Consider the following 25429-nt stretch of genomic DNA (forward strand, 5'->3'; position numbering starts at 1 on the left):
TAATTTAAGCAAAGCTTGTACTATCATAGTACCATGATACCCAGGTGAAGAAATCTGTATACTTACTCGTACACCTTAAAATAATTCAATGGTATATGAAGTCCACGTCTTTTTCAACCGATTACAAAAAAGGAGGATTCTCAATTTGTATGTATATTTTTTATGTCAACAATACACAGAACAATATAAAGCAAAGGTTGCAGAGAGAGCTAAGGTCACAGCGGTGCTTTTGGGTGGCAATATTAAAGACATCATAGATTTCAAAATCTAACTTTATTTCGTCGCTCTCAGGACCCTACATAATAAAAATACAGTTAGCCAAAAGTTGAGAGTTTTGTTCTTCACTACTTAGGTCGCATTTCCATGTACAGATACCAAGATTGCAGAGTCACATATAAATTTATACTGCGTACAATGTAATGTACTTACGAAACACAGACGTGTTGCCGCGAAATATAATTATTATTAAGAATTTGATTTACATTTATCATTTACACGTTTAATAGAAAACAAAGATTTGCTGAAACTAAAACATACAAATGCAAAATTATACACTGATTCAGAACATTTTGTCAAATTATTCTATTTAATAACTTTTAAATGGCAAAACATGGCATGAATTCTAACTATTCAAGAATATCAACGGATACATCTTGTTATTAACATCTAAAACATTGGAAAGAAAGTTCCATTAATATAATATGTGATATATACACAAACACCTATATTACAAGAGGCATTTCTTGTAAGTCTGTAAGCGGCTTTATAATTATTTGTAGCAAGCCCAATTTGACGGGCATGTGTGTAGGTATGCTGCCATTTGATTGGTTGCTATCGATATGTGAGTTAGGGATGGCCATTCTTTCCAGAAAAGAAAAGATCGATTCTCGAATTCATTCGGATCGAGTCCTCAAAACTCTATTTAAAAAAAAACAATTCTCCATAAAAATCGATCTTTTCTCGATTTGATTTTGGAGTTCGTAATTTCAGTATAATCTTAAATCCAAACAAGAAAAAATAAAAAGGACATCTTAAGCTTAAAGCTGGAAAATTCTACTCTCCTACTAAATACACACGCACGATAAGAAGTTCTAATATCAAAAAAATAGTTACTAATACATCACGATTCGAGGTTTCCGATCTTCAAGACCGAAACATAGCTTCACTAGATCGTTTCAGTACTCTATGTAAAAAAATGATCTTTTTGGTTGAGAAAAAATCATTCTTCGATTAATCGACCTCAGATCGCCATCCCTAGTATGTTATTAAGCCGCATACACATCTTCTATTTTATGGTCTCAAAAAGAGAAAGGATATACAGAAATGAAATTTCACTATTACTCAATGATTACATCAAATCGAATGAACGAACTGTAGACTTATTATTTTTCCAAGCGTAGTTTCCCCACACGGTATCTGCGAATCATATTCATCTACAATTTATTTTATATTAAACTTATACGCTTCAACATTCAATGGCACACAGTTAGAGACTTATTAAACTTTGTTGATGTATAAACGTCAATTAATAATATTTATAAGTTTTTCTGTGTGACTTTGAGTGTTATATTTACTATTTAAAATATTTCTAATAAATTATCTTTTAACAATTATATGTACATTACTGAATACTTTTTTTATACACATTCCCAGATTATTTTACTTAAATTTAATTTACAATACGAAATAATAGCAAGTTCATCAAATTAGTAAAAAAAAGAAATGAATTGACTGGTATACGTATTGAAGTTTAAATTATTAAGCAAGGTGTCATTTTTTGCAAAGGTCCAGTCTGTCTAAAATTAATTTCTGTACTCGTATCAAATTATAAATAGGACTGTTTTAATGATTTAAGGGTTGCTTTGCGGAGGTAATAAACTAAAATCTGGAGGAGAACCCAAGTAAAATGTTGAAGTTCAATAAAACTGTTCTGGATGATACATATAGCCTAGTGGTCTGACCCATGGCCTCTCAAACGGAGTGCCTCAGGTTTGAATCCGGACTCACACCTGTGAGTTGCGAAATATTTGCCATGAGCGTTTCGGTGCAGGAAAACATCGTGAGAAAACCTGCATGAGCAAAGAAATATGGTGTGTACATTTTACAATTCGCGCTGCGTGCGCTCTCATGGGAACTACAGCTCTCTTAGTCTGAGGGACGTGTATAGATCAGAGACGAAAACTGGATACCTAATTCCGTGGACGAGTTTTAGCAGACTACAATGACCTGGTAAGTACAAGGTTAGGTTAGTTGGATTATGAACGCCCCTGTAAAGCTATTTTTATTGGAATTTTTGGTTGTCCAAGCTGTACGCAAGACCGACAGTAGGTATGCTAGTTTCGGAGCATTCCATGACATGTGCATTTTTAACACAAAAATAAATGTTTTATCTCTTTAAAATCACCCCTTTGACGCTATACACTTTTGAACATCGACCGATGTAAAGGAAACATTTAAAAAAAAACACACACACACACACACACACACACATACAGACAATTTCAAAATTGTGAAAAATTAACATCGGTGTTCAGTAAAACTAACCCAACCATCTGTTGTAATGTTTCATATTCATTTTTGAAACATTGTACAAGTGTTATATAAAACAAAACAATAATACGAGTTCATAATTATGAAATTAAAAAAATACTATTCATCGGGCGGTGCCAATTTCTTATTTATATTGATGTCTATTAATTATTATTTGCAAAAAAATATTAAATGGGCTGAAACTCAAAAACAGATGTTTATCCAGATTATACGACTAAATATTCTATGTAATCGTTTTTTCGTCCCAGTAAACCCTCACATAGCAAATGTTATAAAAATCGATAAAGTCGTTTATGAAATCCACAAAATAAAGAATCACTCTAAACAGATTAAAAGATCGATAGATTTTGAAGAAGAAACACATTTTTACTTAACTATCGGCATTTGTAACAGAGTGAAAATAATCAATTTTAAAAAGATAAGTATAATCTGTATGTAAACTCTTTATTGTACAAAATAAGGTTTTATACTTTATGTATTTAATTTAAATAAGAAAATAACATTAAATGGATAGACACATACTTAAAAACACAATACAAGATACAAGAATATGATAGGAAACAAAATAAATAAAACATACATAAATATACCTAAATATAAAAAGAAAACACCATCTAAGAGGCCCTCCTGCGGCATAGACCCCACACACTGGCGGCATTACCTCTCTGTAAAGTCAGAGAAATTCGCTGGGATAATATTGTATTTTCAATAAATATGGCAAACAATTTGATATATTATATGATTTATATGATTATACCTAAAACCAGGAAACAATTATTAACAAACGCAAACGATACAAGGTAGTGTTTCTATAACTACTATCACATGGATTATAATACTTTTGGCTACTAATTTAAATGTCAATAAGTTAAACACCGTCCAATTATTTACAAATTAACACATTTCAAATTCACAACAGTTTTTAAAAACATCCTTTACATTATATCTTTGGTCAATCCGAAACATCTTAAATAATTAGAACCTTACAACCAACCCGATGGTTTCTTACATATTTAACCTATTATCCTACGTTATTAGACGATCACAAATCAATTAACAAGTAATAACGACTAGTATATTAAAATTATAACAACGAAAACACTGTTAGACCTTGGCTTACTCTTAGGCTTATTATCGTAAAAAGTCTTAATTAGATCACAGTATCTAGGTCTCGCGTATCGACCTCCGGCATTGACAATCATAGAAAACTCTCCGAGGCTCGTGCCTCGTCCCGATCTGCGGTAGACACTATCTCCACACCTTCATCATAGTTCTGCACCTTTGTGGTATTCACGCAATAATGATGATCAGGATCTCCGTATTGGCTATGGTAAAATTCCTCCCGCATCATGTGATTCAAATTCGAACATCTGAAGAACAGTATCTCCTGAAACGGCTTCCTAAAATCTCTATTTAACGTTGCGTAAATTATAGGGTTAAGCAAACTATTTATGTAACCTAGCCACAAGAATAGCCCACTCACGGCGTCTGGAATTGTGCCCTCTTCAACAAAAGGCCGTATTAGTGCGAGTACAAAGAAAGGCAACCAGCAAATAACGAATGCTGACATTATAATCCCGAGCGTAGTAGACGCCTTGCGCTCTTTAGCTAGTTGGAAGCGTAGTTTCTTCTGGTGTGGCGACTGGGATGGATGCAACAAATCTTTAGCGATATGACTTTTATGAGCGAAGTTTGACAATGACGAACGAATTCGATTCGTAGCTGATTTACTCTCCAATGATGGCCGGCGTCTGTTGTTGGTGATTGGTAGCCTTATTTCTGGGGTATGCACCATTTGAGGAGTAGACCTATTGATGGTATGGATCGGTTTCGTTGGGGTTTTTGGCTGCTGCAGCATTGGACACTGCGATTCGTTAGATTTGCGCTGTCCACTGAAACATCTTCCTATGCTGTTTTCTGCTTTATCTACACTGCACTGTAACAAGGAAAATACATATTGAATTGGGTAGTAGATCCCGGATGAAAAAATATTAATCTAGAAGTCTGCAAGTGAAATTATGAGAAAATATGGTACAGATAATTTTCTTTTGTCAATCAACCAAATTTCGTGCTAAAAAGTGTTGAACTTTAACTGGCTATGTCGTTATCATAATCATTTTCTGTTTAATTGACAAAACAAAAATTACATTTCCAATAGTTTTTGATAATCTAATTGACGAACGAATTCAGATTTTTTTAGGATACTAATAGCTTATTATCAATATGCCCCGAATCAAAAAACTGTTCCGTCAAAGATAAATATGGTCCATGTATGTTTAAGGGTATCTTGTTTACTTCTATGATACTTATTAAGGGACAAAAACATTAACTTTGAGAGTTTTTTAGTAACAGGGTAATTTCATTATTTAAAGTAGTTTTGAATGCTTTATATTCTCGAAAACATTAGGAGTTATTAATATATTGCAATATTCAAATCCAACTTGGGCTGATGGATGTTTTTGTTGTCAACAATAAAAGGCGTACCTTACTGGAGAAAACCTTTTCCATTCACTCATTTTCCAAATACGATTCTGCCCCGCCTACGCTATAACTTTTCCATCCATCGTAAATATACTTTTCATCGCTAAGCTATTATGACTTGATTGGACATCAATCAATCTTCGACCGTCGTAACTAGGTCATATGTGTAAGCATGCTTTATTTTATACTCACTGTAGTATTAGTGCTGGCCATTGACCCTCGAGCTGCCGGTGGCGCAGGCTGGCTTCCTAAGAGCTTCGCTTCAGCCGCCCCACCATTTTTCACGTTGATTTCAAGGTAGCAGTGCGCTTCCAAGTGAGACTGTGCCCGTTTCTCATCCATAACAATTTTCCTTGCCGCACTAAATATCTTATAGTACACGACAACCATCACCGACAGCGGCAAATAAAACGAACCAAAGGTTGCGTATATCTGGTAACCTTGGTTTTGCGACACGGAACATGATGTATCAGTCTTCTCGTTACCCAGTATCAGAACAGGTGGCAGCGATATGAAAGCAGCCCCCATCCATACTATGAATACACAGAAAAGCATTCTCTTAGGAGTTCTCTTTACGCCGTACTCTAGAGGCTTCGTGATCGCATAATATCTGTCTACGGAAATCATGCAGAGGTTTAAAATACTGGCTGCACAGGATAATACGTCGCTTGATACCCAGAAATCGCAAACCACAGGTCCGAAAGGCCATGTTCCTAGTATGTCGTAAACCATTGCGACAGGCATAACCATTATCGCCACGCACAAATCGCTAACAGCAAGTGATACTATCAGGTAATTACTCGGTCTCCTAAGTTTTCTCACTAAACAGACCGCAACGCAAACTAGAATATTCCCGACTACTGTTCCAAAGATGACTACCATAAAAATAGCGACCATGAGAATTGTGACCGGCGTGGAATACTTGGTGTGCTTGATGCTGTTGTGAAGTGTGTTAATCACCGTGGAATTGTCATCAAACAGCGTCCAATTGAAAGTGGAGTTGGGGTTGATAATGCTGAAGTCTACATTAAGAGTAGAGTCGTTGACGTCTATAGTAGCGAGGGCCACGTCTGCCGGCAGCACTAAAGACACCAGTATGAAAAGACACGAAGGTAAAGCAATGAAGCTAGGCAGTGAACCATGGCAGTTATGTCTTTGAGTCGCCATACGAGCCCCTGTGGGTGACGTTCGTTTTCTTGACGTTACCATACATTGGTTTCGATTTTCCCTGTTTGATATCCGCTTTCAATTGCGACCCATGTCACCTGATCTGACGAGATCGCTGAGTCAAGTTTGGAATATGAGCTCGTGCAGTCTCTCGCCTCTAGTGTGGCGGACTTGATTACGATTGAGAGCGGCTGTTAATTGACATGTCGCTCCGTTCAGTTCTCCAATTTCAAGCATAGCCATTGGAAGTCGTGGTTGCGCCTTTGTTTCCTTTCCGTTTTTTGTAATAAGACTTGTTTTTGCTCGCGTTCGCCGTTAGATGCGATGTGGTAGGGTGTGTTGTTTTATTGCGTTTGGAAGTGGATCGAGAGGTTGCTAGTCCAATATCCCTTCTGCGGATTGCTTCATTAGTGCCGTTGATTGCCCAAGACAGCTTCCATCTGCAAAGAAAAGAAAAACAACGTAAGAACAAGTTTTTTTGAATAGAAAACAACGAGTAATAATCCCCTGAGAGAGTTTAAGAGTTGGCTAGTTGTTGCGAAAGTTTTGCTACTTCATTTTTTTCCGAGAACTTTTATTTTTAACCGAATTCAAAAAAAGGAGGAGGTTATCAATTCGGTTGTATTTTTGAAACAAAAGTTTGAAGTTGGGACTGTTATTAAGTTACTTTGTAGTAGTGTGTCGTGAGTAGTGGCTTTTTTCATATCATTGACGGTGGCTCTTTTTCGTTAGTTGCCGATAAACTTCTAGTATTTTGAAGTTCTGTATCTTAAATGTTAAAAACGAAACCGTTGTACGATCACTTAATTGCTCTTTTGTCTGGATATTATGTCTGTCAAGATCCCCTGTTATCACTTATCGTCACGTGTGAAAGTATCTAGTTGAAATTACTTAGTACAAAAAAAACATCAAAGGCTAAGAAGCCTTGTGATTTTTTTATTTATTTACACACATCTATAATTAATTTCATTACAGGCTTAACGTAATGCGACAGAGAAGCGGTAACACAAAAAAATATTTTTATAAATTTACGCGCTCAAAACTTACAATCGTTTGAAAGTATGTTTTAATCCAAGTATATTTATATATATATATGGTTTTTCATGGCGACATAAATAAAATTATAATATTTATTAATAATAATGACCTCAATATATAAGTACAGAATAAACCAGTGAACTGCAAGTAATAACTTTGTATTTCATAGATATTGTGAGAGGAGAAAACTTATTTTTTGCTGGTTTTTAAATTTTAAGGACTGTGTGCGGGTCCGACGCACTTGTCGATATTGCGAAAAGTTTTTGCACCGACAAGCCACTTGTAGTTCAAAGAATTTATTTATTATGGTATCTACTAGCATTTTTGACGTATTCTTTATATTGTGTCTAGACAGACAGTAAACAATAATAATGTACCAGATACTCATGTAAACTAATAAAAGTTACTATGTGACACTGAGACAAATAATTATTTTACGATCGGTCAAGGCTCGGATTGGCCAAATTGGGTTTATAGGCTTAATAGCTGCTGCTCGCGACTTCGTCTCAGCTGTACAAATATCCGGGATAAAATCTATCCAACGTCCTTTCCCGGGATTCTAACTATCTCTGTATATCGAATTTCATATAAATCGGGTAGACAGTTTCAACTTGAAGAGGTAACAAACAATTAAACAAACAAATTTACAAACTTTTGTATTTATAATAGGACGCTGTTTTGCAATACTGAGTCAACCCACTGTCATTTTGCAATACAATGTCAACTGTTAAAATTACTTTCTATGGGTTGACGTTGTATTTTTTTTTATTCGACTGAATGGCAAACGAGCAAGTGGGTCTCCTGATCGTAAGAGATCACCACCGCCCAGGTCTTGCAGATGCGTTGCCAACCTAGAGGCCTAATAATTAATCAGGGTTGACACACTATTGCATAACAGCATCCTGGGATATATTATGGCAAAATAATCTAAGTAACAATGTAGAAGTAAACACGATTTCCAATCACATCGACGTTATATTAAAAACCTATGCGAATGTAACCGTTAAACTTTTAATGTTTAATAAAACGCAGCATTGTGTCATAAGTAGGTAGGTACTATAGCAGGGTTGTAATAAAAAATACTGGACTATATTAAATTCTTTTGCTGAAGATAATAACTGGGATATGTGGGTGATAAAACTCTTCATAGTATAGTCATTTACGATGACCATTACGGTGACCAAGACAAGAGACATTTGCATTGTATTTCAATTCTACTAATATTATAAACGTGAAATTTTATGAGGATGGATAGGTAGATGTTTGTTAATACTTCATACAAAAACTACTCGACGAATTAAATTAATCATTGGACTTAGTGAAGCTAGTAATTTTGTGTACTGTGTTATGTTTTAAATTCCAAGAAATATTTGATAAATAAACTGAATTACCTACTTTGCTTACTTACGGGTGAGCAAAGTTATTGTTTCAGTTCATTGACCTCCCATAGGCCATTTATCTCCGCAAAGTAACGCCAGATTCAATAAATAAAATATTTGATATTAATTTCAATTTTTCTGTTAGCCCTCTCTTATCTAAAAAACAAGAATTCCCTGTTATAAATCTTTACCATCATAGCGGCCTTTACTCGTAAGCCCTTCTTCGGACATAGGCCTCCTCTTCATTTCTTCATTGCCAACTGCATCCATCCACCACCTGCCTGCTACGAATATATATGTAATTTTACTTTTATAATAATGGAAATCTCTACGCGTAGGCATCTGAGAAAAAGGGTCTTGCTTGAGTGACAGACAGGTTTTGAGGTATTTCAAAAACCAATTCGACTGGAAACATCAAAGAACCGAGACTAGCGTGATAATTCAAACCTTCCCCGAATGTGAGTGTCAGGGACACAGGATGCATATGCGAGTGTTTATCTCGGCACGGGTCCTCAAAAGGCCTGGGAACAGGACTGTCCTATGATTTATTGTGCTCCATACTACATAAACCCTTATCAAGTTTGAAAGGGTATTGTCACTACAAAATAACGTTTATTCAAGACCCCGTGCAAGTGTTGGTTGGCCTAGAATTTGACCTAAATCGCAATTGTTGACTAAGTACATAAGCATAAATTAAAGCGACACATAATTATCAGGCACAAATATTTAAGACCGGTAACTATCCACTAGGAAAGTGTTTTAGTTTGATATGAGTCGAAACATTATTTCGTGTAAGGAATTGAATAATATCGTACTATTCAATCCTAACTTCCTAACTGATGTTACTAATGCGAAAATGAGTACGCTTGTTTGGTACACTTTCACGCTTAAAGTACTCAACTAATCGTGATAAAATTTTGTATGCGGAGAGTTCGAGAATCTGATAAGGACATAGAATAGTTTTTATCTTGAAAAATTTATAGTTTTGTTTGTTTGTGTGTTTATACTCTTTATTGTACAAAAAGGAAAAACAAAAAGGTCACATAAAAAAAGTAGTGTTAAGTACAAAGGCGGACTTATCCCTGCAGGGATCTCTGCCAGTCAACCTTTGAGTGTTAGAGGAGCAATCAGAAAACAAGAATCGACAAATAGAGCAAAACATTTGAATAAATATAAATGCATTATGTAAACCTCAAATACCTAACTATGTACAATAAATATATAATACATATATAAAACATTAATATATCTATAACTAAAATAATACAATATAAATATACACACATATACATACATTACAATAATAAAGAATACAATACATAATTTTCGTTAAAGAGACCAAAAACCAAATTCTTTGGAAAGGAGGCTACGCAAAGATTTATGTATATAAATATACAAAATACATTTGACAAACGTTGAGATAAATTTACATATAAAAATAAAAAAAATTTTTAAAAGGCAAGTTTCGCTCAACAGCAAGGCAAACTATGCTAAAAGAATCACTTCTTATAACAAGCTTAATCAGTGTACTGTCAACTAAACGAAGGTATAGTAACACAGTATTACATTTATAGGCATAACAAAAAAGCGAAAAATAAGTAAAAGGCAGTCGTAGGCAACAGTATGTAGGTAAGTAGCAAGTATGTCGAAAGTAGTATATATTTAGTAAACTTCATTTTTATTTATGACAATAACATAGCATAGTATCTACGAGTATATAAGAGACCGAATTATAAAAGCTTCTTTACCAAAATAACGAGCCAAATCTCACTACCCGGCTACTCCAAACAATACCACAATACGAACAAAAAGGACAATAATCTCAATAACGAAGCAACCCCTTCATACCCCAAATATTTATGACTTTGCATAATGCAGGCCGTGAAAAACATAAAACATGAAGTTTGCCACAAAAGAGGAAAGTGAATATAAAATTGGTCGGTGCTATTCATGAATAATGTAGAGCGGGATTAGAGTTGGCAGTACGTGAGTGGTCAGGACACGAAATTGAGGAATTAAGTCTTGACTTTGTGATAGACAGATGGTGAAATATTAATATGGGGCATGCCCGGTGACCTCTTAGAGTACGCCAGTGTTATTAGTATCTTGTTTTAGTGTACAATAGTTTAACTAAATAGAAGTCAGATAACTATTTATAGTGCTAGCGGTACACCCCGAAATTCAGTAAAAGCTGCAAATGGTGTTAAAAGCATGAAAATCGGAACGGTTGATCTTTAGGCCTTAAGAATCAATTATTTGACCCGTAGCACGAAAATAAAACAAAAAAGGAGAGGATTTATGACGTCATCTTATTTTTCTATGCGAAAAAAATGTTCTGAAACCGTCGTGTTCGTCGCGTCCTGAAACTGAAATGTTCTGAAATCGTGTGTGGTATGATAAAAGGGCTTACAGAGCCGATTCTAAAAATATATCACATCATTATATTTCAGTCACTTGTTTTAAATTAAAATAAAAATCATTTCAAAACATACCAAGTTTGGGCTCCTCCAGATAGGCTACGGTTGAATCATTATTTGCAAAATATACCTGAAATGATATCTAATAGCCTCATATCCAACCTCAAGAAAGCAATTTTGAAAATATTTACATTTCATATTTTTTTATTATTTTTTAATATAACAAAATGTGAACTGTGAATGTGATTAACACACCCTCGCACTGTTCTTATTGAAATAATTATTGGAAATAGCAAAAAAACTTTTTTTATTTTTGACGGTGATATTTTGTTATTTCAACGTCATTGATCTTTAAATATGTAGCTGAATGACTTATTATGGTTATTATAGTTTGGAAAACCTCTTGAAAAACACACAATTCAACAGTTTTATAACTTTTGTAACTTTGACAAACACCTAAATTAGGCAAGTTCTCAAAAATATCTTAATACATACTTACACAAAATGACTACGACCATGTTGAGATATTTTATACTAACTAGACAACTATGCTTTATTACGCTTTTTTCTTATTTTTTTTTTAGGAATTTGTTATAGAGCCATTAAACTTTTGCTGTGTAGAATAAAGTTTCTATCTATCTATTTAAATATATAATATATATGTATATGCTTATGATAGTCTCTGTATCTAGTACAAATCTCTTGTTCATTGGTTGCCTTCCTTCCCCTTTGATAGTTAGGAAAAGTTAACTTTTATGACGACAAAGTTAGTCGTGATTTCTTCCGGTATCCGTTCAGTGGGAATAAAAATGAGAGAATAATTACTAATCTAAGAAATAAATGTCTTATTAATTTCGCAGAATCAAATCTATACTATCATTATTGCTAACGGTACCACTGATCTATACATACTCCTGGACACAGACCTTGCTATAGAATATGTAAATCCTAGGCGAGTCCTGTGCAGATTTAGAACATAAGTGCCGAGAGCGCTCATGGTTAATTTCGCGCTTAAATTCCAAACAATCCAGAGATTTTCGTAAGCCCAGGCGTATACCCACTGCTTGGACGGTCAAATCACCAGACTACCACGGTTCTGTCGAAGACTTTAATGAATAGGTAATCGAATGATTAATATTTTGACGACAAAAAATGCAACCGAGCGAATTCTAAAATTTAATTTGTCCTCCAAGTCCTACTCGTAATAATTCCGATATGTTCATATCCCCCTAAAAGTAATCAAGTTTTTCTCGCCTTCCAGCAAGACCTTAAGGTAAGAGTCATTTACGATAACCCTTAGGACACTTTCCCTACATGTGATGTCACATTTTGACAAAGGTTTTGACAACACTATAGTAATGAATGACAATGTATCCTATATTCCTAAATTTAAAATATAATAAATTTATAATATTATTCCAACGTTGTATTTTAAATTTAGGTATATATGATATAAAGTTAAAATACCGAAATTTAATATATTATTATATACAATTTCTATGAGATTACATAAAAGTTGATCGCTGTCTGTCATCGCTGCTGGCGAGAACTCTTTTTCCACTAGTTAGTTACTGCGACAAGAGCTATCAAAGAAAAAACCCACTCAGCTATGCTCGCTTGGCAGTCAGAATTCACTACGAACAAACAAACGGCAGTCATTTCACTCTGCATTTGCGAGAAGGTACCTAATCGTCCATCCCACTCATACACTCACTCATAGCCCAGCGATAAAACCATTGACATCTGTGTACCTTGCGGCACTAGACTAGCTGTTTGGAACAAAACGCGCATCGCATCAATCATCAATATAACTTTGACACAACCCCTGTCACGGACGTCAACAAACTATAGTGAAACCATCGGGTGACAAGCAAAAGTCACCAATTACCACCTCAAGTCAAGAGGGATAATCAGACTTATGCATAGCACTGTAAGGTTAATATTTCATTACTCTTTTTTTTGTAGTTAGTGACTCTTGCTTGTCATCCGACGACGTTCACAAAACCGCGCTGGGAACTAATTTTATCCGCCGTTTTGATGTAAGAAACATGCAGTCTATAGATGTCGATGGATTAAACTATCGGACCTACACACTCGCTTCTCGCTGCTCGCCAACTTGTGTCTAGCTTCTAGCTCTACTCTCTTCTCGGCATCGCCAACTGTGGGACAATATTATTTAGTAGGTATCATATAATCCTACCAATATTATAAAAGCTTGTGCTGTTGTACGTGTGTGTATGTTTGTTACTCCTTCACATTAAAACAGGTGGACCGATTTGGATGAAATTCGGTATGTAGATAGCTGGATTAACACGTAGAATACTTTTTATCCCGATATTCCCACGAAATCGGGATAAAATATCGAAATTACAATTTCTAGGTTAAGAGTCATGGGATTAAGGCTCGGTTGTTTTTAATGCAACGTCGATGAAAACCACGCTATAATTTTTAGGAATGCCCACGGGATTTTAGTAATCTTCATCTGCTGCATGGGCTGTTTCATCATCCATTGATTAATTTTATTTGACGGATAAATGTGATGCCGTCTCCGTCTATTCGAACAAAACAAACAGAGACGGCATCACATTTATCCGTCAAATAAATTTAATCAATGGATGGTGAAATAGGGGTTAATGGATTACGCGTGCGAAGCCGGGGGCAACAGTCTAATATCACCGATTTGAAAGAAAGAAAGTAATTTATTCACATTCACAAAGACACACAAATACAACAAAAAAAAATAGCAAACACAAATAAAACAAAAAGAACTACAAAAATCAAAATACACGATTTTGTGTGCCCCGCAAAAGTGAAACGGCCGCTGACTCAGCATAATGCTGAGGCGTTAGACGCCTGCAGCGCTGATATTCTGTCAGAACCGTCAACGCTGTCGACTGTACTTTAAATACTCCGTTGACAACGAAAAAATCCGCGGCCATATTAAAAGAGGGAATGAAATAAAACATTTTGCCAACCGGATTTCCTTTCTGGACGGGAGCCTAAACGTGTAATATTTAATTGCGACTCAGCCCTTAACCTAATTTGCTTTGTGGCAAAAATAAAAGCGTTTTCCTCTCGTTTAACCGCATTAAATGGCTAATTCACCCTGTAATGTTTGGAATTTAATTTGAGTAATTTACTATAATTTTAACAGTAAGATAATCCAATAAGCCCTGTTCAAACGTTTGTTAAGCTTTTTATATTAACTTGCTAGCCGTTACCCGCGACTCCATCCGCGCAGAGTTCGTGAATTATGCAATTTTCCGGGATAAACACTATCCTATGTTCTTCTCCGGGACACAAACTATCTGTATACCGAATTTCATCTAAATCGGTTCAGTGGTTTTGACGTGATGAAATAACAAACAAACAAACAGACTTACAAACTTTCGCATTTTTAATATAAATGGGATCGTTTCCTTGTCCTTTTCTCTCACTTTAACATTTAATTATATGCCAGACACAAATAAGACATACCTACATAGCTAGAACTCGCACAGTTGGACAACTTAACAACGGAAGTTAAGAAACACGTATGTTTCTTAGTCAATCCAATTTTTAGGGTTCCGTAGCCAAAATGGCAAAAACGAACCCTTATAGTTTCGCCATGTCTGTCTGTCTGTCTGTCCATCCGCGGCTTTGCTCAGGGACTATCAATGCTAGAAAGCTGTAATTTTGCACGAATATATATGAAAACTATACCGACAAAATGGCACAATAAAATTAAAAAAAAAAATTTTTTTGAGTACCTCCCGTAGACATAAAGTGGAGGTTTTTTTTTCTCATTCAAACTTCTAGTGTGGGGTATCGTTGAATAGGTCATTTAAAACCTTTAGGGAGTTGCTAAAACGATTTTTCGATTTAATGATTAGTTTGCAAAATATTCAACTTTAAAGTGCAAATTTTCATTAAAATCGTGCGTCCCCCTCCGCCCCTCAAAAATCTAAACCGGTAAGTGGAAAATTTTGAAAAAATTCAGGATGGTAGTAAGTATATCAAACTTACAAGGAAAATTATAATGGTTAAGTTTTCTTGAGAATTATTAGTAGTTTAAGAGTAAATAGCAGCGTACAAAAAACGAAATTCTTAGAAAAATATTACTTAATTTTTCGTAATGGCTACGGAACCCTATTTCGGGCGTGTCCGACACGCTCTTGGCCAGTTTTCTACCTAAGACACTATCTAACTGACCAGAGCATCTCGGCCTATGTTCGTCCCACTGCTGGGCACAGGCTTCCCCTGATCATGATGACGACGGTGACACCTACAGGAATGAGTCAGTCCTATTCTAAAACCGGGCTCAGCAAAGCATATTTTACTATCAGCGTTTTATTTGACGACCGCATGGCCAACTTATGAGATGGTCAGAGAACCTTACTACGAAGCTTGAGGTCCCGGGTTCGATTCCCAGCCGGGGCAGATATTTGTATGAATAATACGAATGTTTGTTCTCGGGTCTTGGATGTTTGATATGTATTTATCTATATAAGTATGTATATCCGTTGCCTAGTATCCATAGTACAAGCTTTGCTTAGTTTGGGACTAATTAGGTCAATTGGTGTCAAGTGTTCCATGATATTTATTATTTATTTACCATTTTTACTAGTACCACCAATATCAAAGCCACAGCACCAAGCCATAGCATCAAAATATGTATACATCAACCTTATGTTTAGTGGTCTAAAGGTGTATATATATTTTTGACGTCTTGGTAACGTATATATTTATGCCCTGCCCGTACTTATAATTTCATTTAACTAAATCTACACAGTTTCTCTCTGCAATAATAAATTACCAACTAAACGTTAATTACCTATGAAAACGTTTTATCATGTCAGATGTGGGGACGGTTTAATTTACACCTGGATGTTTTATCATCGTGTATTGTATCGGGGTTTAATTTAAATTAAAGTGACCCTATACTCTGAAGTGCAAAATTCGAACTTTGTATCAAGCCGTCACGTTAACGCTAATATTAATTAATAAGTACGAGAATGAGAGGGACGGTACGATACAAAGTTCGATTTTCAAATTTCGGAGTAGCCACCTGGTACGAAATTTTTCTAGCTCGCAACGTTAACTTACCTGTGCGGACATAATATTAGAAATTTTCTGTACAGTGACCATGTGTTAGCCTGAGTACCTACTGAACCTAAGTCAGCACTAACTATCTAAGAACTTTAAGTGGTAAACAAATCTTGTAGATAAATTTGAATTTACTTTTAATGAATACTGGAGTAACTGTGTCAAAGCACACAATAAGTTATAAGTCTGTGGGTATATAAGTAGGTATGTGGAAGGTTAAGGTGATTATCTTAGCAGCTTATAACGGTTAAAAATGTAGTTATTTCTTTTGTTAATTAACTTGTGAGGTACCTACTGAAAAACGTCAATAAACAACATTTTGCTACTTCATCCCTGCCACATTTTATGACGGTCAATAGACGAATGAGCGAGGCATTGTTACGGAACGTTAATGAAAATCTGTCAGTCTCAGAGTAAACACGTTTTTATTTTTAAGCTACACACATTAATAAAGCCATGACGTGATTTATACGCTTAAATCAATAAAGTACTTAGCTTTAACTTAACCCTAGACGTATAGTTTCACGAGTCGCAGGCGTTCTATAGTAATAACTAGGTGAAATGAAAAGAGATTCGAATGAAAGGAGATAGCTCCTATTATTTCCAATAAAACGGAATGCCGTTTACACAGTAACGATTGTATTTAATTTTTTAGTAAGTAGTTTTTTTTTGTACTTTCCTACTGCTCTATTCATTAGTGGGTAGTTAGGTACAAGATTGTCTAACTACTTAATCAAATTTGAATTGCATTGTTATTGATAGCGTAAGAAAGAACTTGTATGACAGAAAATACTTGTAGTTATATGATTGTTCTATATAATAACTAGTTTTCTTAATTTTGATACATTAGGTCGATGTTAAAACCATTTAAAGTTTAATTTTGCTTGACTTGAAAAGTATCAAAAACGCACATCCGACTGTTTTTTTTTTGACATTCATAAGTGCTTGTTATAGCCTAAATTGAATCAAGATATTTTGATTTTGACTTTGATGTCCAGTAATGATGGCAAGATATTTTGTTTGCAAAATTGATAGTAATAAATTAACCTCACTATAGTATCTGTACCAAGCCCACTCAACGCAGTATCTCTTGTTAATACTCAGTGTAAGAGGTCGGCACGTAATTACAATTGTTATTACAGGTGCCAAGGGTTCCGCAGTATTGTTATTGTCTCTAGCAATGGCTGGCCTGCCCAATTGGGGTCAGCGGTTGTCATTAGCTTAGCACTTAACGATAATTTGTGCACTTATATTATTAATCGGTAATGGATAAGTGCGTGATGTGGATAAAGATGGATGGTGGCAAGATGGCAGGTCCAGGAGGTACTATACCTTTACAAGTTCGTATGTGGCACATGGTGTTATACCATTGACATCTATATACCTTACGGCACTAGACTGGCTGTTTGAACAAAACGCATCAATCATCCATGTTACTTTGACACAGCCCCTGTCATGGACGCTAACAAACTATAGTGAACGGTTCACAAATCCGCGCTGTGAACAAATGTGCGCCGTTTTGATGTAAGAAACATGCAGTCTATACATAGATGTCGATGTGTTTTACTAAGCCGTGGTGGCGTAGTGGTTTGACATGCCCTCTCAATCAGAGGATCGTGGGTTCAAACCCGGGCTCGCACCTCTGAGTTTTTCCAAATCCGTGCGAAATTACTTGCATTTGAAATTCACCACGAGCTTTTCGGCGAAGGAAAACACACAAGTATCACGCCCGTATTATGAAATGGGGTAGGCAGAGCACACGATACTTTGTAACGAGGTGTCATACAGCTCGTTTCATCCTAACTTTTTGTACTGTCTGGTTTAGCACATATTCGAAAAAATAACATTTAAATACAAATTTCCTTTTCTAAATTCCACACCTGTTCAATTTACGTCAAGTAGCCATTCTATTCAGAGCCTCCGAGCTGAACACTTACCTTTCTTTTATCATAGATCCTATAAATCTCTTAAAACTCCATAATAAGCTCATAATTTACTACTCCTATACGAAGAAAGTTTTTATAATTGTACAGTGCATTTTGTGAAGTTTCATAAGATCATCAGATCGTAATACTGCTGGACTTCAGTGCCATTGATTTATATAAATAAAGAACTGGGCACGGAAACGTAAGTTGATTAACTATGTATTTTTATAATTGTTGATGCAGTGTCAAAGCATACCTTTAGATACTTAAGACCGCGTCTGTTTGTCCGCAGGTGCCCTTTTTATTATTATCCTAAATAAATATCACTGTCTGCCCCATTCCTGTCTTCTTCCTTCATCCGAACAACTTCCCCGGACACCACCCGTGACAACTTTACCGCTTCGGAGCCACTTTTAGCGAAGGAAAACATCGTGAAAAAACTGCGAAGTTCCCAATCCGCGCTGGACCCGTGTGGGAACTACGGCTCAAGCCCTAAATCCGAGTTTAGACTTGCAAGAAAAATCGTGCAAGTTGCATTACATTGCGGCGCTCGATTGACCACTACAAACTCGTTGGCTTTACGGCCTCGCAATGTAATGCAACTTGCACGATTTTTCTTGCAAGTCTAAACTCGGCTTATCATTCTAAGAGAAGGTCTATGCCCAGCAGTGAGGTTGGATGACGATGATGATGACTCAGTGTAATCCTGTCACAGAGAGCCTCTGTCCTATCAATAGTTTTTTTGACAAGTGCGGCAAATGCTGACTAATTATAACAGGGTTAACGAGTGTCACGAACAAGCAAGCAAGACCACTCAAAATCGGAATTAATGGATTAAATAGAGGAATACTTTTTCCCACTAGTGGGACGATTCTTCAGGTTAATTATAATTTATCATAATCAGCCGGAAGATCACAATGAACGGCAACTCGCCAATTGCATCCACTGGTGAATACAAGTCCCCCATTGCAATGCCCTCCCTCCCCCTCACACAATTATTATAATTTTATAATGGATAATTAGTGTGTTTTAAACAGTAATGGTGCTGTAAGTACGCAAGGTGGTACAAAATACCACTTAGGCAAAAAGAGAGTGATAGTGGTCTTTTATAAAGAATCCATTGGCATATAATATGAAAACCTTTGTATGATTCTATGATTTGTTTTACTGTTTATGATGTGGACCTACCCATGATACGGTGTAAATGCACGCCATTTAAGCTGCTAGTTTTTCCAATCTCAGTTAACTCACGTGATTTAATACCAGATAAATTAAGATACTTTTCCCATTATTACTTAGGTTAGAATTACACCTCTCGATTTCTTCCGTGGATGTAGTAAGAGGCGACTGAAGATATAGGTTAAGGTATAGTACCGTACGTGACAGGCTAGCAACCTGCCACTATTGTACCGTTTTTGATCGTGTGTGTGTGTGTGTGTGTGTGTGTGTGTGTGTGTGTGTGTGTGTGTGTGTGTGTGTATGTGTGTATAAAAGTGCTTACTAAGGACTTTGTACAAAGTTTCTTCAGATTACTACCACCATCTTTCTCGCTAATGTACCTTAAAATCAACATCATCATCTGGGCCCACCATAGAGCACAAGCCTCAAGTCAAAACGAGAGAGCTACGTTGAAATGAAAGTTCGGAGTTTTAGTAAATTTCCAGAGAATAAAAAAAATTTACGAAGAACACCCTTGCCAAATTACGTGTGATTATCAGAATAATAAGTATATAGATAGACTTTTTGTTTTTTCTAAAATTTAGCCTTCTATATGTACCCGATTTCATATCTGTAGTATTGTTTTTCGATATTCGAAATGTTAGCTTAAAATCTTTAAATCCAAAAACAAACCTTAAAGGCAAAGGAAACACTGGAAATATCAAACTGCAAATGGTTATACTTAAACAGAAATATTTTTTTTGCCCTGTAGGCGAAATCGGCTTCCTACATAATAACTGGTGTGTGTATACCCGATCTCAATTTCTGATGTATATTTCTCTCGGTCCATCTCACGCTTTGATATGGAACACTCAATTTACATAACGCTTTTATTTTGACTTGAAAGAAGTTGAAACGTAGAATTATTCATTGATGCGAATATATAAGCTAATAGTTTGTCGCAGTCTTATTGGTATTCTTCAAAGGGAACGTGCAAAGATTCACCGAGAAAGGAGAGAGTGATGAATGATAAAAAATAGCTCTAGCGTAATTCTTTTTCTATAAGCTTTTATTCAAATTGTTGCCCACTACCTAGTAAAGTATGTTTGTGTGGATTAAATCTTGTTTGTCTACCCTCTTTCAAAGGTCGAATTGATTTAAAGTTTGCTATAGATATGTTACATGGATGATAATACGGTATTTGACTATTTTTTATATGTATTATAAATTAAAACTTTACAATGCCTGTTATCGAATAGAGAAACAAATTTTAAGCTACCTTTACAAATAACAAAGTTATAAAGGTTTGAAATCCAAGATTAGACAGAGAAAAACATACTGGCATGTGACGTCACACGCTAGTAGCGCCATACTTGCTGCATAGAGAAAAGCGTTTGAGAAAGAGACAGGTATATAGATTTTTCAAAAAATCACTATAAATCCAATTTTCAACTGATTTATGTTTTCTCTTCGCTAAACACTTTCTGTATACCTATATTTTCATAATAATATATAAGACCTGGGAAATTCAGGAGTAGTCAAATACCGTATTCAAATATAGTCAGTACAAAAGATTGTATTTAATTATTTTTTACACAAGACCAAAAGTAAATGACAAGTATGTAGATTATCTGATGGCGAGTCATACCGCCGTTATTAGAACAACTATATCAATTGTGTCGTGGGTAAAGAAATGCTGGCTCAACAGCAGGATTTGCAAGTAGTACTTGCCTGTTTAAGTCAGTCTATGCTTAGAGAGCACTATCTGTCATCTTGCGTATGAATGTTATAGTTAGCTTATTTATATGTTGTTATGGTATCTATATACCATCTATCTGTTTAGATTTGTTGTGTATGTGTATTGTATGTGTTAGTTTATGTATTCTTGATACTGCTCTAATCTACTGTAAATTGCACCACCTGCTAAAATGTATTCCTTATTTCTGTCCATTGTAAAGGTTGCCTGGAAGAGATCGCCCTGAAGCGATAAGGCCGCCTATTGCTCACCTTAGAAAATCTCTATGTATATACTTGTGTTTTCTGTTCTGCTTACTGTCTTGGTGTGCAATAAAGAGTTATTGTATTGTATTGTATTGTAATATGGTGGTAGCGATCTAAAGGATGCGGTTATTATACGTCCCAGAAAGTACGACCCGGAATATATGCTGGACGAAAGTCGCCCACAAAGTTCCACAGCGATCACTCCTGCGCTGCTCGAACCCAACTGGTTTGTGATCTTTACCAGATCATCGGAAAATTCGTGTACACCGTGTTATTTTTGATTTCTGTTAATTTTAAGGGAACATTCAACAGGTGATCATCATTATCATCATATCAGCCATAGGACGTCCACTGTTGGACATAGGCCTCCCCCATAGACCTCCAGTTGCCTCCATCGTGAACCCGCGACTTTAACCAAGTCATCCGTCCATCTTGATGGGGACGTCCTACGCTGCGCTTGCCGATCTGCGGTCTCCACTCGAGAACCTTTCGGCCCCAACGACCATCTGTTCTCTGTGCCATATATGCCCATTGCCACTTCTACGAGCTAATTCGCTTGGCTATGTCGGAAAAGGTCAGATAATTTCTCCGAAACATTATAGTGGAATAGCTCTTGTATAAAGGATAATCAATAATAAAGATGATTAATTATAAACGGTAAAAGGTGTTAAAATGTTCTACTGCTAATTAATTAATTATCTTTATGGATTATCTTTTGAACAGTAAGAGTTAGGCCACTATATAGTGTCTTTGAGGAAATAGCTTAAATTAACCCGTTGAATGACCCAATACAGTTAACAGAAATAAAAAAAAACATGATTATTACAGTTCCGATGAAAAAAATCTTGTAACTGCCCGAAAAAAATACCTAACGATCTCAAATCTTATAACCGCCATTTCCAGTGCCGGCGATTCTTCATTAGGGAACAAAAAGCCAAATAATGTATAGGACCCAAGATCCAATCCACTTTTTCGCCGGTCAATTTTGCCAAGTCAACAGCTTTCAATGCTTTTAATACGCATCTATTCCAATTTAGCGGATGCCAATTGACTTGAATTTGACGTGAATTTTTGTTTTGAATTATGGCTGAGATAAATGTTAAGGGACGTTTAAGAGCGTGAAAGGAAAATTTGAAAAGAAATCCAGGACGATTTTTATGATATCGAGAAGTTATAAAGTGATATAGTACTTTGTCTGCTTTCGTGGATTAAGTAACGTGTAATAAAGCATCCTAAAATAATGTTAAAGCACGGTGCGGTTTTTTTTGCTAATTTTTTTTTAACAGTATACCTAACTAAAATGTTAATGTCGCTAGGGACTCGTCGGTTTTCCGCGTTTTCCTGATGATCCAAATAAGAAACAAAAAATAAGTTTTTGGTAAAAATTACATTTTTAATACAAGCGTTTTTGCTGACTATACTTTTTGTTGACTTAAATTGCATAGTCACCCAAACTACATACTACGAAATATTGTTGTCAAAATGAGTCCATCGATTTCTCACAACATGCTATAATGATGTTTATGTGTATGTAATAGTTGTGATGTTATTGGAAACATGTCAGTCTATTATAATATTACAATAACATCATCCTGCCACTGACATTGAAACGCCACCTTAACTCACTCAGCAACAGGTAGCTGCGGTGATGGCTAAATTATTATACCTTTGTTTATACCAAATTATGGTCTATTTGTGAAACCTAGATACTAAAATGACAGTCTGAAATGTCAAATGTAAAAAATGTGGCCAGCATAAAACGAACAGTGCTGCTCTATGATTTCGGTTTCCGATATAATTGGTAAAACGTATACTGTATGATAAAAAAATAACATTAAAGCATTCCAGTACTTAATCTACTTTCCAATTTGAAAAAATTAATGCACTTTTACGATAAAGTGAATCAATAAAAAATACAGTGTTCATCACTAACTTAGTGCCAACGTAAAAAATCATAAACTGGAAAAACGAAGTCCGTATCGCACCGTCCCTTTCACTCGCGTATTAAATGAGATAAGTGTCAGTGGGACGGCAACATACGAAATTCGAGTTTTGCATTTCGTAGTATAGGGCTAGATATCACACAACGTCATTCGTGTTTTTTGTATTCGACATTCGTTACTTTACTCGTATTGTGATCGGATGTGTACAGTGCGTTTTCTAGTGTTATGGTATGTGTGTTTTTATGGTAAGCATTGAGGCGGATCGTACTTAGAATGAAATTGAAACTTAAATATCAACATCTATAAAAAGTAGAAATATCTCCAAAACGGTCTCATTTTTATTAGACCCATTTAACCTTTTCTAGAATGACCTAGTACATGTTAGTACGTCACGGATCCATTCATATCTTAATATTTTATACATTATAACATAGGTACCTACAAAATCTTTAGGTGATAACCGGTTGCGGCACATCTCTATTAGACCAACAGACCATAGAGATATTTACCGTAGTGCCATCATCTTGTACGGCTTATAGATTGTATTTTAAAATAATCCAAAAGATTTTTTTTTTATTCGACTGGATGGAAAACGAGCAAGTGGGTCTCCTGATGGTAAGATCACACCGCCATAAACATCTGCAACACCAGGGGTTTTACAGATGCGTTGCCAACTTAGAGGGCTGAGATGGGATACCTCAAGTGCCAGTAATTTCACCGGCTGTCTTACTCTCCACGCCGAAACACAACAGTGCAAGCACTGCTGCTTCACGGCAGGATTAGCGAGCAAGATGGTGGTAGCAATCCGGGCGGACCTTGCACTAGGTCCTACCACCTGCAAAGATTTAAGCAGAAGGCTGGATTTCTTTCACTAAACAACTTAGTAGAAGTTTTTCATTCGAATTTTTATTCAATATTGAGCCACCTAATTTGACGCCTTATAATTTGAATATCAACCAATAAATGTAAGCATTTGTCAACCATAATTATAAAAAAAGACAAATATATTCAAGCAAACCAATAGATCCATTTACTGAAATGTTCCGGGTTAGTATTAAGATGAATGTACATTGTATACATCTTACTACTGAACACAGTGCTACCTCTTATGATGAGATTCTAAGTCACACTAGACCAAATATCATAAAAGTTTTAAGCATACCTAATTTCTTTAGGCATATGTACGTTCGATATAATTTCCATTACCCCTAGTGTCATACAGCTAAACCTGTAGGTAGGGGAGGGGGGCCCAAAGCGAGCATAGTGCTCAAAGCGAGCACAGGCGCTCACATTGAAAATATAAGGACAATGGCGGCGTGACTGCGTGGCGATATCCGCACCTGCCGCAGGCCCACCGCTGCCTGTTAGCGACCGTGCGCGTGTAGTGTCAAAAATTACGATTTGATCAGTCCAGATATGAAAAATACGAGGTAATATCGAGTGTTTTACGGATTGTGAGGGCGTTGTTGAAAAACGTTAATTGTAATATGTATTGACAGTTATTTAGCTTTGTTTGGTAAATGTTCTTGAATGGCGCGAAATATTTGAAATTTAGGTTCGAAAAGGCAAAGCGCGCAGGGCAAAGTGAGCATGTGCCCAATACCGTTAGGCATATTTAAGCGATTCATTTGTTTTTGTGTTATTTAAACGCTTAGCTTGCTTTTTTTCATTGCTTAATTGTTTAGATGGTCAATAATTACAAAAAGAAAAAACTGAACAAGGGCTGGGATGAAGAGTCAATGTCAAAAGCAATGGCGGAAAGCAATGTGTTGTAAGAAGTACAATTTTTTGTTAAATTGTTATGTTTTGACTCTGATTAAAGTCTACATCAAATCACTGCACATGCACTATGAGTTGCTTCGCCGGTTTGTACAGGTTTCCTCACGATGTTTTCCTTTACCGCAAAGCTCGTGGTAAATATCAAATGTAATTCAGCACATGAATTTTGAAAAACTCAGAGGTGCGAGCCGGGGTTTGAACCCACGACCCTCTGCTTCAGAGGCGACAGGTCAAACCACTAGGCCACCACGGCTTCATGAATAGTTGATGAAGGGTTAATGAATATAAAGAAAATAAAAATATACTTTTTGAATTTTAGGGCTAGTGATTATTATTTTTTTTCTAGCTAAAATAGGAGAACCGAGACTATCCTACTCATAGAGACGCAAAAAAGTCCGTTTGGAAGTATTGATGCGACGCGTTTCCCTTTAACCTTACCAAACCGCCTAAACAAAAAGACTGACTTCGTACACAAACAAAACGAAAACAAACAAAGGCCGCGTTAG

At 35.9% G+C, this 25429-nt stretch overlaps 1 protein-coding gene across 1 annotated transcript in view; it reads right to left on the reverse strand.

Moving 5' to 3' along the window:
• Positions 1-277: 277 nt before the first annotated feature.
• LOC141442214 (5-hydroxytryptamine receptor 1-like) overlaps positions 278-25429 on the reverse strand; it is a 136488-nt gene continuing 111336 nt past the window's right edge. The window contains exons 3-4 of the mRNA XM_074107135.1: positions 5224-6638; positions 278-4486 (exon numbers count right to left, since the gene is read on the reverse strand). Coding sequence (XP_073963236.1) covers positions 3749-4486; positions 5224-6240 — 1755 coding nt within the window. The 5' untranslated portion in view covers positions 6241-6638 and the 3' untranslated portion in view covers positions 278-3748. The remainder of the gene's footprint in view (positions 4487-5223; positions 6639-25429) is intronic.

The sequence above is a fragment of the Choristoneura fumiferana genome, chromosome 25 (assembly GCF_025370935.1).
Source record: "Choristoneura fumiferana chromosome 25, NRCan_CFum_1, whole genome shotgun sequence".
Taxonomy (NCBI): Eukaryota; Metazoa; Arthropoda; class Insecta; order Lepidoptera; family Tortricidae; genus Choristoneura; species Choristoneura fumiferana.